At 36.4% G+C, this 14,011-nt stretch overlaps 1 protein-coding gene across 4 annotated transcripts in view; it reads left to right on the plus strand.

Annotated features, from left to right (window-relative positions):
- RIC1 (RIC1 homolog, RAB6A GEF complex partner 1) overlaps window positions 1-14,011 on the plus strand; it is a 136,579-nt gene that overhangs the window by 36,271 nt on the left and 86,297 nt on the right. For all 4 annotated transcript variants that reach the window (XM_082842826.1, XM_082842828.1, XM_082842827.1 and 1 more), the window contains exon 2: window positions 1,643-1,750. In XM_082842826.1, coding sequence (XP_082698952.1) covers window positions 1,643-1,750 — 108 coding nt within the window. The remainder of the gene's footprint in view (window positions 1-1,642; window positions 1,751-14,011) is intronic.

Below are 14,011 nucleotides of genomic sequence, written 5' to 3' on the forward strand. Positions count from 1 at the left end.
AGGGCAAGGACAGAGTACCAGATGACCTTGTGGAGCTTCTTGTAGTGCCAGAAACTGGATGTCCAGTTGTTCCAGCATCATTTGTTGAAAACTATCTGTTCTCCATTGTGTTTGCCTTTGCTTCTTTGTCAAAGGTCAGTTGACTGTATTTATGTGTGTCTGTTTCTGGGCTATTCTTTCATTGATCTGTTTTCTATTCTTTTGCCAATACCACACTCTCTTCATGACTGTATCTTTATAGTAAGTCTTGAAGTTGGGTGGTGTCAGTCTTTCAACTTAGTTCGTTTCCTTCAATATTGTGTTGGTCGTTCTCAGTCTTTTGCCTCTCCATGTAAACCTTAGAACCAGTTTGTCAATATCTATAAAATAACTTGCTGTGATTTTGATTGGGATTGTATTGAATCTGTAGATCAAATTGGGAAGAACTGAACATCTTGACAATACTGGGCTTTTTAATCCATGAATTTGGGATATCTCTCCATTTATTTTTTATTTTATTTTGTTCATTGAAACTTTGTAGTTTTCCTCACATAGATCCTACACATATTTTGAATTTATATCTAAATATTTTTTGTTGAAAATTCCACTTGTTCATTGCTAGTATATAGGAAAGCAGTTGACTTGTATATAATAACATTGTATCCTGCAACCTTGCCATAGTCACTTATTATTTCCACAAGTTTTTTTGTTATTGTTGTTGTTCATTCTTTCTGATTTTCTATATGGGCAGTCATGTCATCTAAGAATAAGTTGTATTTCTTTCTTCTCCATCTGTATATCTTTCATTTCCTTTTCTTGTGTTCTCCCAGTATGATTTTGAAAAGGAAGGGTAAGAGGGAGTATCCTTACTTTGTTCCTGATCTTATCAGGAAAGCTAGTTTCTTCCAGTGAGTATGTTGTTAGCTATAGGTTTTTGTAGATGTTCTTTGTCAGGTTGAAGAAGTTCCCCTCTGTTTCTAGTTTGCTGAGAGTTTTTGTCATGAATGGGTGTTGGATTTTGTCAAATTCTTTCTCTGCATCTATTTATAAGATCATGTGATTTTTTTTCATTTAGTCTGTTGATATGATGGTGGATTATATTAATTTTCAAATGTTGAACCAATCCTGCAGATCTATAGTAAATCTCACTTGATTATAGTATATGATTCTTTTTATACATTGTTGGATTTGATTTGCTAATATTGTGTTCAGAATTTTTGCATCTATGTGCATGAGAGCTCTTGGTTTGTCATTTTATTTTCTAATAATGTCTTTTCTGGTTTTAGTATTAGGGTAATACTGGCCTCATAGAAGGAGTTAGTATTCTCTGCTTTTATCTTGTGGAAGAGATTGTAGAAAATTTGTATAATTGCTTCCTTAAATGTTTGGTAGAATCCACCAGTGAACCCATCTGGGTCTGGTCCTTTCTGTTTTTGAAGATTATTAATTATCAATTCAATTTCTTTAATGGATATAGGCTTATTCAGATTGTTTGTCTTTATGGTTCTTTTTAGTTGATTTGCTTGGACTGTTTAAACTCATTTAATATTGGATTATGTTATCTTTTATTATACTTCTAGAATTATTAAAATACTGTCATTGTACTTGATGATATCTTTTACTTTTTATGAGATATTAATAAAATAAAACTGTTTTCTTCCAGCCTAGTGTATTAATCATAACCTACAAGGAACCTGCAAAATCATCTTCTCAGTTTGGATCCTACACACAAGCTGAATGGAGGCCAGATAGTACCATGATAGCTGTGTCAGTAAGTACATTTTTCAACTTTAATGCTGTTTTCTTATGAAATCATTACATCACATTTAAATTTAATTCTCTTAGATGAGATCCTTTCACTTTTTCACACCCATTAGTATTTACCATCTGTGATAGGAATTGCTGTACCGATTCTTCTATTCAGGTTACTCCTACTATATCGTCTTTCTTGATTCTTCTGCTTCCTCCCATCCCTAAATGGTGCCTATATCCTTTTCTTTTTATTCCTCTCACTTTGCTGTTTTGTCCTTGAAGTCTAATCTAGATTTTTTAAGCTTTCATCTGTATTTACATGGTATTCCCAAATTTATATTATAAATCCTGCCCTCTGTTCCCAAGGATGTCTCATAAAAATGATAAACTTTGTGTTTATGTCATACTACATTCTCATATCCATTTGGGTTTATTTCTGCATTTCTCCTCTATTCCATTAATGTGCTTAGGTCTGGTTAATTTTACCTTTTTATTGTCAGCTCTTGGGCTGTCATCATCACCTAATTCGAATTAGCAATAATACATTTATTGAGAACACCTTCCATGTAACTATTATTATAACCGCATTAGGTGTATCATGTCTTCTAAGCTCCACACTTCGAAGTAGATACAGTTGTCCTTCGTAGTAGATTAGTGTATTGAGGGTTTGAGAAAGTAAGTTTTATCCAAAGTTACACAGATAGTGTATATTGGAGAGAAGGACTTTAGAATTAGGTACTTAGATTCCATTTACTGTCAAGTACTACACTGATATCTCTCTGCTTTCGGTCCTTTTCCTGTTCATGCTATATAATGCTGACTGGGTTAATCGTCTGAAAGTGGCTCCATAAAATAAAAAATATTGAGTAGTTCCTCACTTCCTGCAGCAAGGGTTTGCAGACTACCAACCATGTGCCAAATTTACTCTGCTTCCTGTTGTGTGTGGACCATGAACTAAGAAGAGTTTTATGTTTTTAAATTATTGGAAAAAATCAAAGAGGAATAGTATTTTTGACAGGTGAAACTTATATGAAATTTAAATTTTATTGTCCATCAATAATGTTTTTGAGTATTAAAATGCTGATTTCTTTGCATGTTGTCTGGCCGCTTTCAAGGGACAACAGCTGAGTTGAGTAATACTGACAGTGACCATACATGGTGCTTTATCTCTTCACTCTTCTGCTCAGTGCAGTATAAATTATAATAAAGCATTTATAAATTCATTGTTTCAAGTGCCACGCATATTGCTATATTGTGACATGTCATATTATTTTTATTACTAGTGTATACTGATCATGTCAAAGGAATAAAAAGAGAAAAATAGATTTTGAATTTCATGCTTTTAAAGCACATGTGTATTATTTTATTACTGAATTAGATGGCAAAATATTGTGTATATTATGGAATGACACTATAGTGATGCCAGAAGAATACAGTATAAGTTGAAATTACCCAGCTACGTACTCATCACAGTATTCCCAGCTCACTGAAATTAGTAGTCAGGAAAAATCAGAAAATTTAAAATGGATTATCTCATCACATCAGATTTTTTTCACAAAAATAAAAAATTAAAATGAAGGTGCAATCAAAGTAAGTTTGCTTGGTTCTTATGATGAATTGACAAATGTTAATACTGCTCAGTTTATTTGAATATCAAGACAGAATGTGAAATGACTAAGAATTACTCCCCATGAATAGCATGTGTGGGACAACTTCAGGTGAAAAAAATTTTCAAAGTTGAGAAAACACTAATTCAATACAACCTGAAGTAGAATCCACTAAGGTGTCTTGATTGATGGTGGTAAAAACATGGAGCAGAAAAAGGCTTCAGTTGGACAAATTTACAAAGCTTATGAATATGTAAACATTTAAAACTGATGGTTATTTTACGTTTTTGTCAGAAATAGAAGCTGAATATCCTGACTTGCCCAAGACCACAGTGTTTTGATGGCTTAGCAGTTAGTGGTAAACATTTATTGTGAATTTTTTGAGCTCATGTGTGAGGTTGAAATTTTTTGAACTTGAGGAACCACTCTTAATCACCTGTGGGGCATTGAATGGCTTTGGAAAATAGCTTTGCTGCAGACTTGATAATGTTTCCTAATGAATTTAAAACTATAAAGCAAAACAGCGCTTATATGTGAAACTTATATGTGGTTAAGCCATTTTGATGACAGCTAATGTTTGAATTACAAGTAAAGTCAGGCTGCTTTTTATATTTCTACTGCTGTCAAAAGTTAACAAGAAGATGTCTATTTCCAAGAAAAATTAGCAATAAGTATTTTTTCTAAGGTCAAACCACAGTTCAAGTAGTATTTTTTGGATCTTGATGCAGTTGCAAAAGAAATTTCCATATTCATAATCCATTAATTGTGCAAATGAGGAGTGCTTCCACCTAACCTTCAGTTGGAAGTGATTACAATGTAATGACATGTTAATAGGCAAACATAGAAGAAATCTGGTAGACTTTATAATTGCCTACCAAGTGATGAATGTATTCAATTAAAATCATATGCTCATGGGTTGATATCAGTATTTGGCAGTACTGGTTTGAAAACACATTTTCACATATAAATATGTAAAATCACATTACAGACTAGCATTAAGAGGAAACTTTGCAATTGATTTTGATCGTGGGAACACTAACTTTATTTTTAATTGAAATATAGTTGGTTTGCAATGTTGTGTTTCTGGTGTACAGCAAAGTGATTCAGTTATGTACGTATATGTTTATATTTATTTATTTATTTTTCATATCATTTTCCATTATGGTTTGTTACAAGATATTGAATATAGTTTCCTGTGCTGTGCAGTAGGACCTTGGTTTTTTTTTTTTTTATATATATAGTAATTTGTATTGGCTAATCCCAAGCTCCTAATTTATCCCTCCTCCACCCCCATCCCCGTTTGGTAACCATAAGTTTGTTTTCTGTGTCTGTGACTCTGTTTCTGTTTTATACATAAGTTCATTTGTATCATATTTCAGATTCCACATGTAAGTGATATAATGTGGTATTTGTCTCTTTCTGTCTGCCTACTTCACTTAGTATGATTATCTCTAGGTCCATCCATGTTGCTGCAAATGGGCTTATTTCATTCTTTTTTATGGCTGAGTAGTATTTCATATATATATACACAACATCTTTATCCATTCATCTGTTGACGGACACTTAGGTTGCTTCCATGTCTTGGTGATTGTAAATAGTGCTGCTCTGAACATTGGGGTGTATGTATCTTTTCAAATTAGACTTTTCCTTTTTTCCAGACCATATGCTCAGGAGTGGGCTTGCTGGATCATATGGTAAACTCTGTTTTCCATAGTGGCTGCACCAGTTTACATTTCCACCAACAGTATAGGAGAGTTCCCTTTTCTCCACACCCTCTTTGGCATTTAATATTTGTAGACTTTTTGATAACGGCCATTCTGCCAGTGTGAGGTGATACCTCACTGTAGTTTTTTTTTTTTTTTTGCTGTACGCGGGCCTCTCACTGTTGTGGCCTCTCCCGTTGTGGAGCACAGGCTCCGGATGCACAGGCTCAGCGGCCACGGCTCACGGGCCTAGCCGCTCCGTGGCCTGTGGGATCTTCCCGGACCGGGGCATGAACCCATGTCCCCTTCATCGGCAGACGGACTCTCAACCACTGCGCCACCAGGGAAGCCCTTCACTGTAGTTTTGATTTGCATTTCTCTGATCATTAGCGATGTGGAGCATCTTTTCATGTGCCTGTTGGCCATCTGTATGTCTTCTTTGGAGAAATGTCTGTTTAGGTCTTCTGCCCATTTTTTGATTGGGTTGTTTGATTTTTTGTTATTGAGTTGTATGAGCTGTTTGTATATTTTGGAAATTAAGCCCTTGTTGGTCACATCATTTGCAAATATTTTCTCCCATTCCATAGGTTTTCTTTTCATTTTGTTCATGGTTTCCTTTGCTGTGCCAAAGCTTATAAGTCTGAATAGGTCCCATTTTTTAATTTTTGTTTTTATTTCTATTGCCTTAGGAGACTGACCTAAGAAAACACTGCTACAGTTTATGTCAGAGAATGTTTCGCCTATGTTCTCTTCTAGGAGTTTTATGGTGTCCTGTCTTATATTTAAGTCTTTAAGCCACTTAGAGTTTGGTTTTGTGTGTGGTGTGAGAGTGTGTTCTAACTTCACTGATTTACATGCAGCTGTCCAGCTTTCCCAACACTACTTGCTGAAGAGACTTCTTCAGCAAGAAGTAGAAGAAGAAGAGACGACTTCTTGCCTCCTTTGTCAAAGATTGACTGAGTGTGGGTTTATTTCTGGGCTCTCTGTTCCATTTATGCATGTGTCTGTTTTTGTGCCAGTACCATGCCATGCTGTTTTGATTACTGTAGCTTTGTAGCATTTTCTGAAGTCTGGGAGAGTTATGCCTCCTGCTATGTTCTTTTTCCTCAGGATTGCTTTGACACTTCTGGGTCTTTTATGGTTCCATATAAATTTTAGGATTATTTGTTCTAGTTCTGTGAAAAAGGTCATAGGTAATTTTATGCTAGGGATTGCCTTAAATCTGTAGATGCTTTGAGTAGTATGGCCATTTTAACAATATTAATTTTTTCAGTCCAAAAGCATGAAATGTCTTTCCATTTCTTTGAGTTATCTTCAGTTTCCTTTATCAGTGTTTTATAATTCTCAGCATATAAGTCTTTAACCTCCTTGGTCAGTTTTATTCCTAAGTATTTTATTTCAGTTTTTGGATGCAGTTTTAAAGAGATCTTTTTTTTTTAACTTTCTGATATTTCATTGGTAGGGTAAAGAGGTGCAACTGATTTCTGTATGTTAATCTTGTATCCTGCTATGTTGCTGAATTCGTTTATCAGTTCTAGTAGTTTTTGTGTGGAGTTTTTAGGGTTTTCAATATATAGTATCTTGTCATCTGTGTATTATGACAATTTTACCTCTTCCCGTCCAATTTGGATACCTTTTATTTCCTTTTCTTGTCTGATTGCTTTGGCTAGGACTTCCAATATTATGTTGAATAGAAGTGGTGATAGTGGGCATCCTTGTCTTGTTCTAGATTTTAGCAGGAAGGCTTTTAGCTTCTCCCCATTGAGTATTATGTTGGCAGGGGAACATTAACTTTAAACCTCAATTAAGCAAAAAATATTATCCCCACAAAAAGAATTTCATTCTCTTTAGTGGATATATATTACAAAGAAAAATTGTACTAAATTTTCATCACTATTATATTTAGAATTTTGTAACAGTAAAATTTATGAAAATTTTTTCTCTCTGTAATCTTGTGTTGTTGTTTTTCTGTATTTTGATGCTTTGACGCTGGCCCTGGAGAGACTGCCCCTCTCAGGGCTGGCCAATTTCTAGAGATAGTAAAGGATTACCTGCTAATGTTCCTTTCATGTGCAAACCAAACACTTCACAGCCTGTACCCTCAACCACATCCTTTATGGAGCTCTTTACCTAGGGCCACTATTCCCCACTCCTAATTACCCCAGAGCCAGTTACCAGATAACTAGAAACAGCCTCTACAGAAACAATTTCACAATAATTTATTAACCTTTGCATATACTAAATATTAAGAAAACAAAGAAGTTAGGAATTATTTCTGTTCTCAAGTTGGGAGTAGGTAAAATACATATGTAAGAGAAGATAACAAACAATTTACTCTTTTTGGCTACTGAAAGTCCAGTTTTTATTTTACCTGGTTATTGCTTATAGTCTTTTTCTAGAAGATACATCTCCATACAACTGGAGATGTCATGATGAACATAAATTTAGCTGTTGTAGTCTGGTTTATGTTAAATAGGCTAAGTAAATGCTGACCTGATTCAAGTGATTTAAGTTAATTCATCTCTGTTTGTATAATTTAAAACATGAATTAATGGTTTAGCTTATATGAATTATAAGTTCATAAATGGACTTTATGAAAAATACACTTTTTTAGAGCAATTTTAAGTTAACAGCAAAATTGAGAGGAAGGTATAGAGATTTCTTGCATTACTCCCTGCCCCAACACATGCATAGCCTCCCCCCATTATCCTCCACTAGAGTGATACATTTGTTACAATTGGTGAATCTACATTCACCATCATTATCACCCAGAGCCCATAGTTTGCATTACGGTGCACTTTTGGTGTTGTACATTGTGTGGGTTTGGATGAATTTATAATGACATGTATCCACCATTATAGTATATAAAGAGTAGTTTCACTGCCCCTCAAACCCTCTGTGCTTTACCTATTTATCCCTTCATATCCCATAACCCCTGGCAGCCACTGATCTGTTTTATTGTCTTCATAGTTTTGCCTTTTCTAGAATGTCATATAATTGGAATCATACAGTATGTAGCCTTTTCAGATTAGCTTCTTTCACTTAGTAGTATGCATTTAACGTTCTTCCATGTCTTTTCATGACTTGATAGCTCATTACTTTTTAGCATGAATATTAAATCATTGGATGTATTACAGTTTACACATTCACCTACTGAAGGACATCTTGGTTGCTTCCAAATTTTAGCAGTTATGAATAAAGCTGGTATAAACATCTTTGTGCAGGTTTTTGTATGGACATGTTTTCAACTCCTTTCATGCGCTGAGGTGCGCTTGCTGGGTTGTATGGTAAAACTATGTTTAGTTTTGTAAGAAACTGCCAAACTCTTCCAGAGTGGCTGTACCATTTTGTATTCCCATCAGCAATGAATGAGAGTTCCTGTTACTCCACATCTTTGACAGTGTTGTTAGTGTTTTGGATTATGATCATTTTAATAGGTGTATGGTGGTATCTTCTTGTTTTAGTTTGCATTTTTCTCACGACATATGCTCTGGAATATCTTTTCATATGCTTATTTGCCATCCATATATCTTTGGTGAGGTGCATGTTAAGGTCTTTGGCCCATTTTTTAGTTGGGTTGTTTGTTTCTTATTTTTGAATTTTAAGAGTTTTTTGTTATTTTGGGTAACAGTCCTTTATCAGATATGTCTTTTGCAAATATTTTCTGCCAATCTGTGGCTTCTCTTTTCATTCTTTTGACAGATTTTTTGCAGAGCAGACGTTTGTAATTTTAATGATGTCAAGCTTATCAGTTTACTTCATCGATTGTGCCTTTGGTGTTGTATCTAAAAGTCATCACCAAACCGAGGTCATGTAGATTTTCTGTTATGTTATCTTTTAGGAGTTTTATAGTTTTGAGAATTGGATTTTTAAAAGTTTTAGTTTTTAATAAGGGGGATAAATGTTCGATGAAGAAAATCTGAGAATTGTAGAGATAAACAAGAAAAAATAAATAACTTCACTACTCACAGATAATCATTAATTTTTACTTATGTTCCTATACCTTTTTAACGGTTGTTTGCAGATACACTTATATTTAATAGTACATAGAATTTGAAAGGCTATTGAAGTCTGTTTGTTTTTAAATCCAAAGTGATATTACTATAAGTGACTGTTAATGTCACCTGTTCATGAGGAGCACATTTGATAAATCTGTGAGTTTTCGTAGGTAGAGGATTATTGAAAACATATTTTTTTCTTTATAGAAAGCTACTGTACAGCTTTTTTGACATGTTATATCATGAACATTGTCTCACTTCAACATTTTTCTGTAACTTGATTTTGAATGTTTGCATAGGATTCTAACTTACAGATGAGTAGATATTTAAATAGATAAATATAGAAATTTTCATTATTTTCACACAAAATTAACATCTTAATTTACACATTACTCTGCAATTTGATTTTTTTCACTTAGTATATTATGACTACCCTTCTAGATTAATACATATACTCTAACTTATTAGTTTTAGTATTTGTATAATATTCCATAGTGTGGAAGTTTCTTATACTCTTTGCTATTCTTCTCTTAATGGACCTTTGGCAACTATAAACAGTGCTACAGTAAACATTGTTATACATATACCCTTTTGTATTGGCGCATTTATTTCTTTAGGGCACTTCTCCCTATGTAGGATTGCTGGGTCAAAGTGTGTATGTATATTCTTTTTAATGAGTATTGCCAAATCATATTTTCATAAAATTGTGTCAGTTTCCAGAGTCACTCCTATGTGTTCTTAAGATTCCTGTTTACCTACATTGTGCCTGCATTGGATTGGTGAAAAATGGTCTTGTCATTTTAATTTCCATTTGTTTAATTTCTCTTGCTAGTGAGGTTTGGCATCTTTTCCTATATTTATTGGCCCTTTGCAGTTCCTCTTCTGTAGGTTGCCTGTGTTTGTCCATTTTTCTTTTTTTCTTTAATTTATTTGGTTGCACCGGGTCTTAGTTGTGGCTCGCGGGCTCCTTAGTTGTGGCACACAGGCTCCTTAGTTGTGGCATGTGAACCCTTACTTGCGGCATGCGTGTGGGATTTAGTTCCCTGACCAGGGATCGAACCCAGACCCCCTGCATTGGGAGTGTGGAGTTTTATCCACTGTGCCACCAGGGAAGTCCCTGTCCATTTTTCAAACCCAGAATATTAGTTCCATATCTTTTTGCTTGTTATTTTCACTATAGCTTCAATGCCAAGAGCATTTTCTGCACACAGTGGGCATTCATATATTAAATAATATCTGAACGTACTGTTCTTTAAGCATGGTGAAGGATATCCTGTCTAGGTACAGGATTCTTAGATTGAGATTCTTTTTTTTTTTTTTTCCTAGCCATGAGGTAATGTTCTAGTGCCCTCTGGTTTCTAGGGTTATTAGTGAGAAGTCTAGTGTTAATCTGAGTCTTTTCCCTTTTCAGGAAACCTATTCTTTTTCTCTGAAAGATTTTTCTCTTTGTGATTGAAATTAAGTTATTTTTACTTACAAGATTGTATCTTTTTTTTTTTCATTAAATTGTCTCCCTCTGCCTGCCTCCCTCCTTCCCACCCCGGGCCAATCCACCCAAATTAAACCTGAGTCTTAGGCGTTTCAATCTGAAGACTTCAGTCTGTTTCTGCAGCTAGGGATTTTTTTTTCTCTTTTTCCTAAATAAGAGAAGACTAGAACAAGGTTTGTCTTGTTTTCTTCCCTTTTTTTTTAATTGGAGTATAATTGCTTTACAATGGTGTGTTAGTTTCTGCTTTATAACAAAGTGAATCAGTTATACATATGTTCCCATATCTCTTCCCTCTTGCGTCTCCTTCCCTCCCACCCTCCCTATCCCACCCCTCCAGGCGGTCACAAAGCACCGAACTGATCTCCCTGTGCTATGCGGCTGCTTCCCACTAGCTGTCTACCTTACGTTTGGTAGTGTATATATGTCCATGCCTCTCTCTTGCTTTGTCACAGCTTACCCTTCCCCTTCCCCATATCCTCAAGTCCATTCTCTAGTAAGTCTGTGTCTTTATTCCTGTATTACCCCTAGGTTCTTCATGACATTTTTTTTCTTAAATTCCATATATATGTGTTAGCATACCTGTTTTCTTTCTTTAATTCATTATTTGCAGAGCTCCTGAATTTGTCTTCCAAGTCTCTTACCTTTCAGTAATGATTTTATCGAGAAGGGACAAGCTGTCAAGATGGCAGCATAGAAGGACGTGGAGCTCACCTCCTCCCACAGATACATACAATAATACATCTACAAGTGGAGTAGTTCTCACAGAATACACACTGAAAGCTGGCAGAAGATCTAATACAACCAAAGCTGCAAGAAAGATGCCCACGTAACTGGTTAGGATGAAAGGGGAAATAAAAAGGAATCAGGACAGGACCTGGACCCCTGGGAGGGACCTGTGAAAGAAGAAAGGTTTCCTCACCCTGGGAACCTCCTTCACCAGCTGGGAGGTCCACTGGGACAGATAGGGAGCTTCAGAGACGAATACAGGAGCCAGCTTATAGCCAGGTAGGGTAGAGGGAGACCAGCATAGACGGTCCTTGCACATTGGTGCACTTTCCAGCCCGACATGCAGGCCTGCCGGTATGCGCAGGGGCTGGATGCTGAAACTCGGGCTTCAGTGGACAGACCTGGTGAGGGGACTTGGTTTGGCTGTGCAGAGATAGCCTGAAGGGCCTGAAGTGTGGTCTGGGATGCCACTGGCACGGAGCGCAGGTCTGCCATAGGAGCCCCATTGTCAACACACGAAGGGAAGGGTGTGGGCCCACCATGGCAGCCTCATTGTCAGCATGCTCCCAGCGGGGCATGGCTGCAGCCACTGCGGACTTTAGAAATGTGCACCAGCAAGTTTTGGGAGCGTGCAAGCGCCACCAAGAGTGGGTGTGCACGTGCAAAGGCAGGGCTGAAATCTGAGCAGATTACCAGCACTCCGATAGTGGGTGCAGGAGTGCGACTTTGGTGGGTTTTCGCACCAGTGGCGTTGTGAGCATGCACATCCCTGAGAAATGTATGAGTCTGTTGATTATTGATGCTCCTGTAGCGGAGGCTGGTTTGAAGGCAGTGCCAGCAATATTGTACTTTGTGGGCGCACACACCGGGTGGCAGGTGATATCACGGAGTTGCACGTCCTGGTGGACAGCTCCTGGAGAAAAATACACAGAGGCCCCTTTCCTAGTGAGAGCTTTCCAGTCCTGCCTACCTCACACTGTAGCTTAGAACTGGATCTGGGGGCTTCTACTCCAACAATTGGGGAGCAGACCCTGCTCCCAACAGGGCTGTGACAACCACAGAGCAAAGAAGAGGCCCCGCCCAACATCCAGTGCAAGCTCTGGTCACCACAACACAACCCGTCTGTCAAGGGGATAACGGCCAGAACATGGCAGGCATCCATACCAAATACAGGCCTTGCACCAAAAACACTGGACTCACACAGGCTACACAGGGATGCTCCCAAATAAAAAACAGCCCTTTAAGACCACAGTAGATAACTGTTTCTCCTAAATTCAGAGAGAGAAATATGAGTAAAGTGGAAAATTGGAGGAACTACTCCCAATTAAAAGAACAAAAGAAATCCCCTGAAAGAACACAAAATGAAAGAAACCTCTCCATTCTACCAAACACTGAGTTCAAAAAGGAGGTAATAAAAATGCTAAAGAAATTAAGAAAGATTATTGATAGAAATGCAGATCACTGTAGCAAGGAACTAGAAACTATAAAGAGGAGCCAGTCAAAATTAGACAGTTCAATTGCCAAGATAAAAACTGAGCTAAAGGCAATGAACAGTGGACTAAATAAGGCAGAAGAATGAATAAGTGATCTGGATGATAGAATAACAGAAATCACCCAATCAGAACAGCAGACAGAAAGACAAGGGAAAAAAAAAATTGAAAGCAGCATACGAGATCTATGGGGTAATGTTAAGCCTTCCAATCTACGCATAATAGAGATCCCAGGAGAAGAAAGAGAAAAGAGGATTGAAAGTGTATTTGAAGAAATTATGGCTGAAAACTTCCCAAATCTAAAGAAGGAAACATATCTAGGTACAGGAAGCACAGAGGGTTGCAAACAAAATGAACTAAAACAGACCTACACTGAGACGTGTTATAATTAAAATGTCAGAATTTAAAGATGAAGAGAGGATTCTTAAGGCATCAAGAGAAAAACAGTCAGTCAGTTACAAGGGAACCCCCATACGGCTATCAGCTGATTTCTCTACAGAAACTTTGCAAGCCAGAAGGGAGTGGCAAGATATATTCAAAGTCATGAAAGGGAAAAATCTGCAACCTAGGATACTGTACCCAGCAAAATTATCATTTAGAGTAGAAGGGGAGATAAAGAATTTCCCAGACAAGCAAAAACTAAAAGAATACAGCAATACTAAACCTATCCTAAAAGAAATATTGAAAGGTCTTTTCTAAATAGAAAAGAAGCAAGACTCTATAAGAAAGAGAAATCACAATAGGAAAGGCAAGTACGTAAAGGGATTGTTTGATCACCTAAGGAAGCCAGTACATAGATTTTTTAAAAAATCAAAAAATTTTGTGAAAGTGATTATAATTACAATGAACAGCAAGAGGATAACATGAAGATGTAAAATAGGACATCAGAGTCACAAAATGTAGGGGAGAGGAGTAAGAAAATATAGATCTTTTAGAATGTGTTTGAACTTATATGACTACCTGTCTAAAGCAAGGAGATATAGTAATGGGTTAACATATTTGAAAATCAGGGTAACCACGAATCAAAAACACACAATAGATTACAAAAAATAAAAAGAAAAGAACTCAAGGATAATACAAAAGAAAACTGTCAACCCACAAAAGGAAAACAAAAAGAAGAAAGGAACAAAAGACAAATACAAAATCAACTGGAAAACAAGGTTTAAAATGGCAATAAAGACATATCTACTTATCAGTAATTACTTTAAATGTCAATGGACTAAATGCTCTGATCAAAAGACAGAGTGGCAGACTGGATAACAAAACA

Source organism: Leucopleurus acutus (assembly GCF_964270905.1).
Source record: "Leucopleurus acutus genome assembly, chromosome: 7".
Classification (NCBI taxonomy): Eukaryota; Metazoa; Chordata; class Mammalia; order Artiodactyla; family Delphinidae; genus Leucopleurus; species Leucopleurus acutus.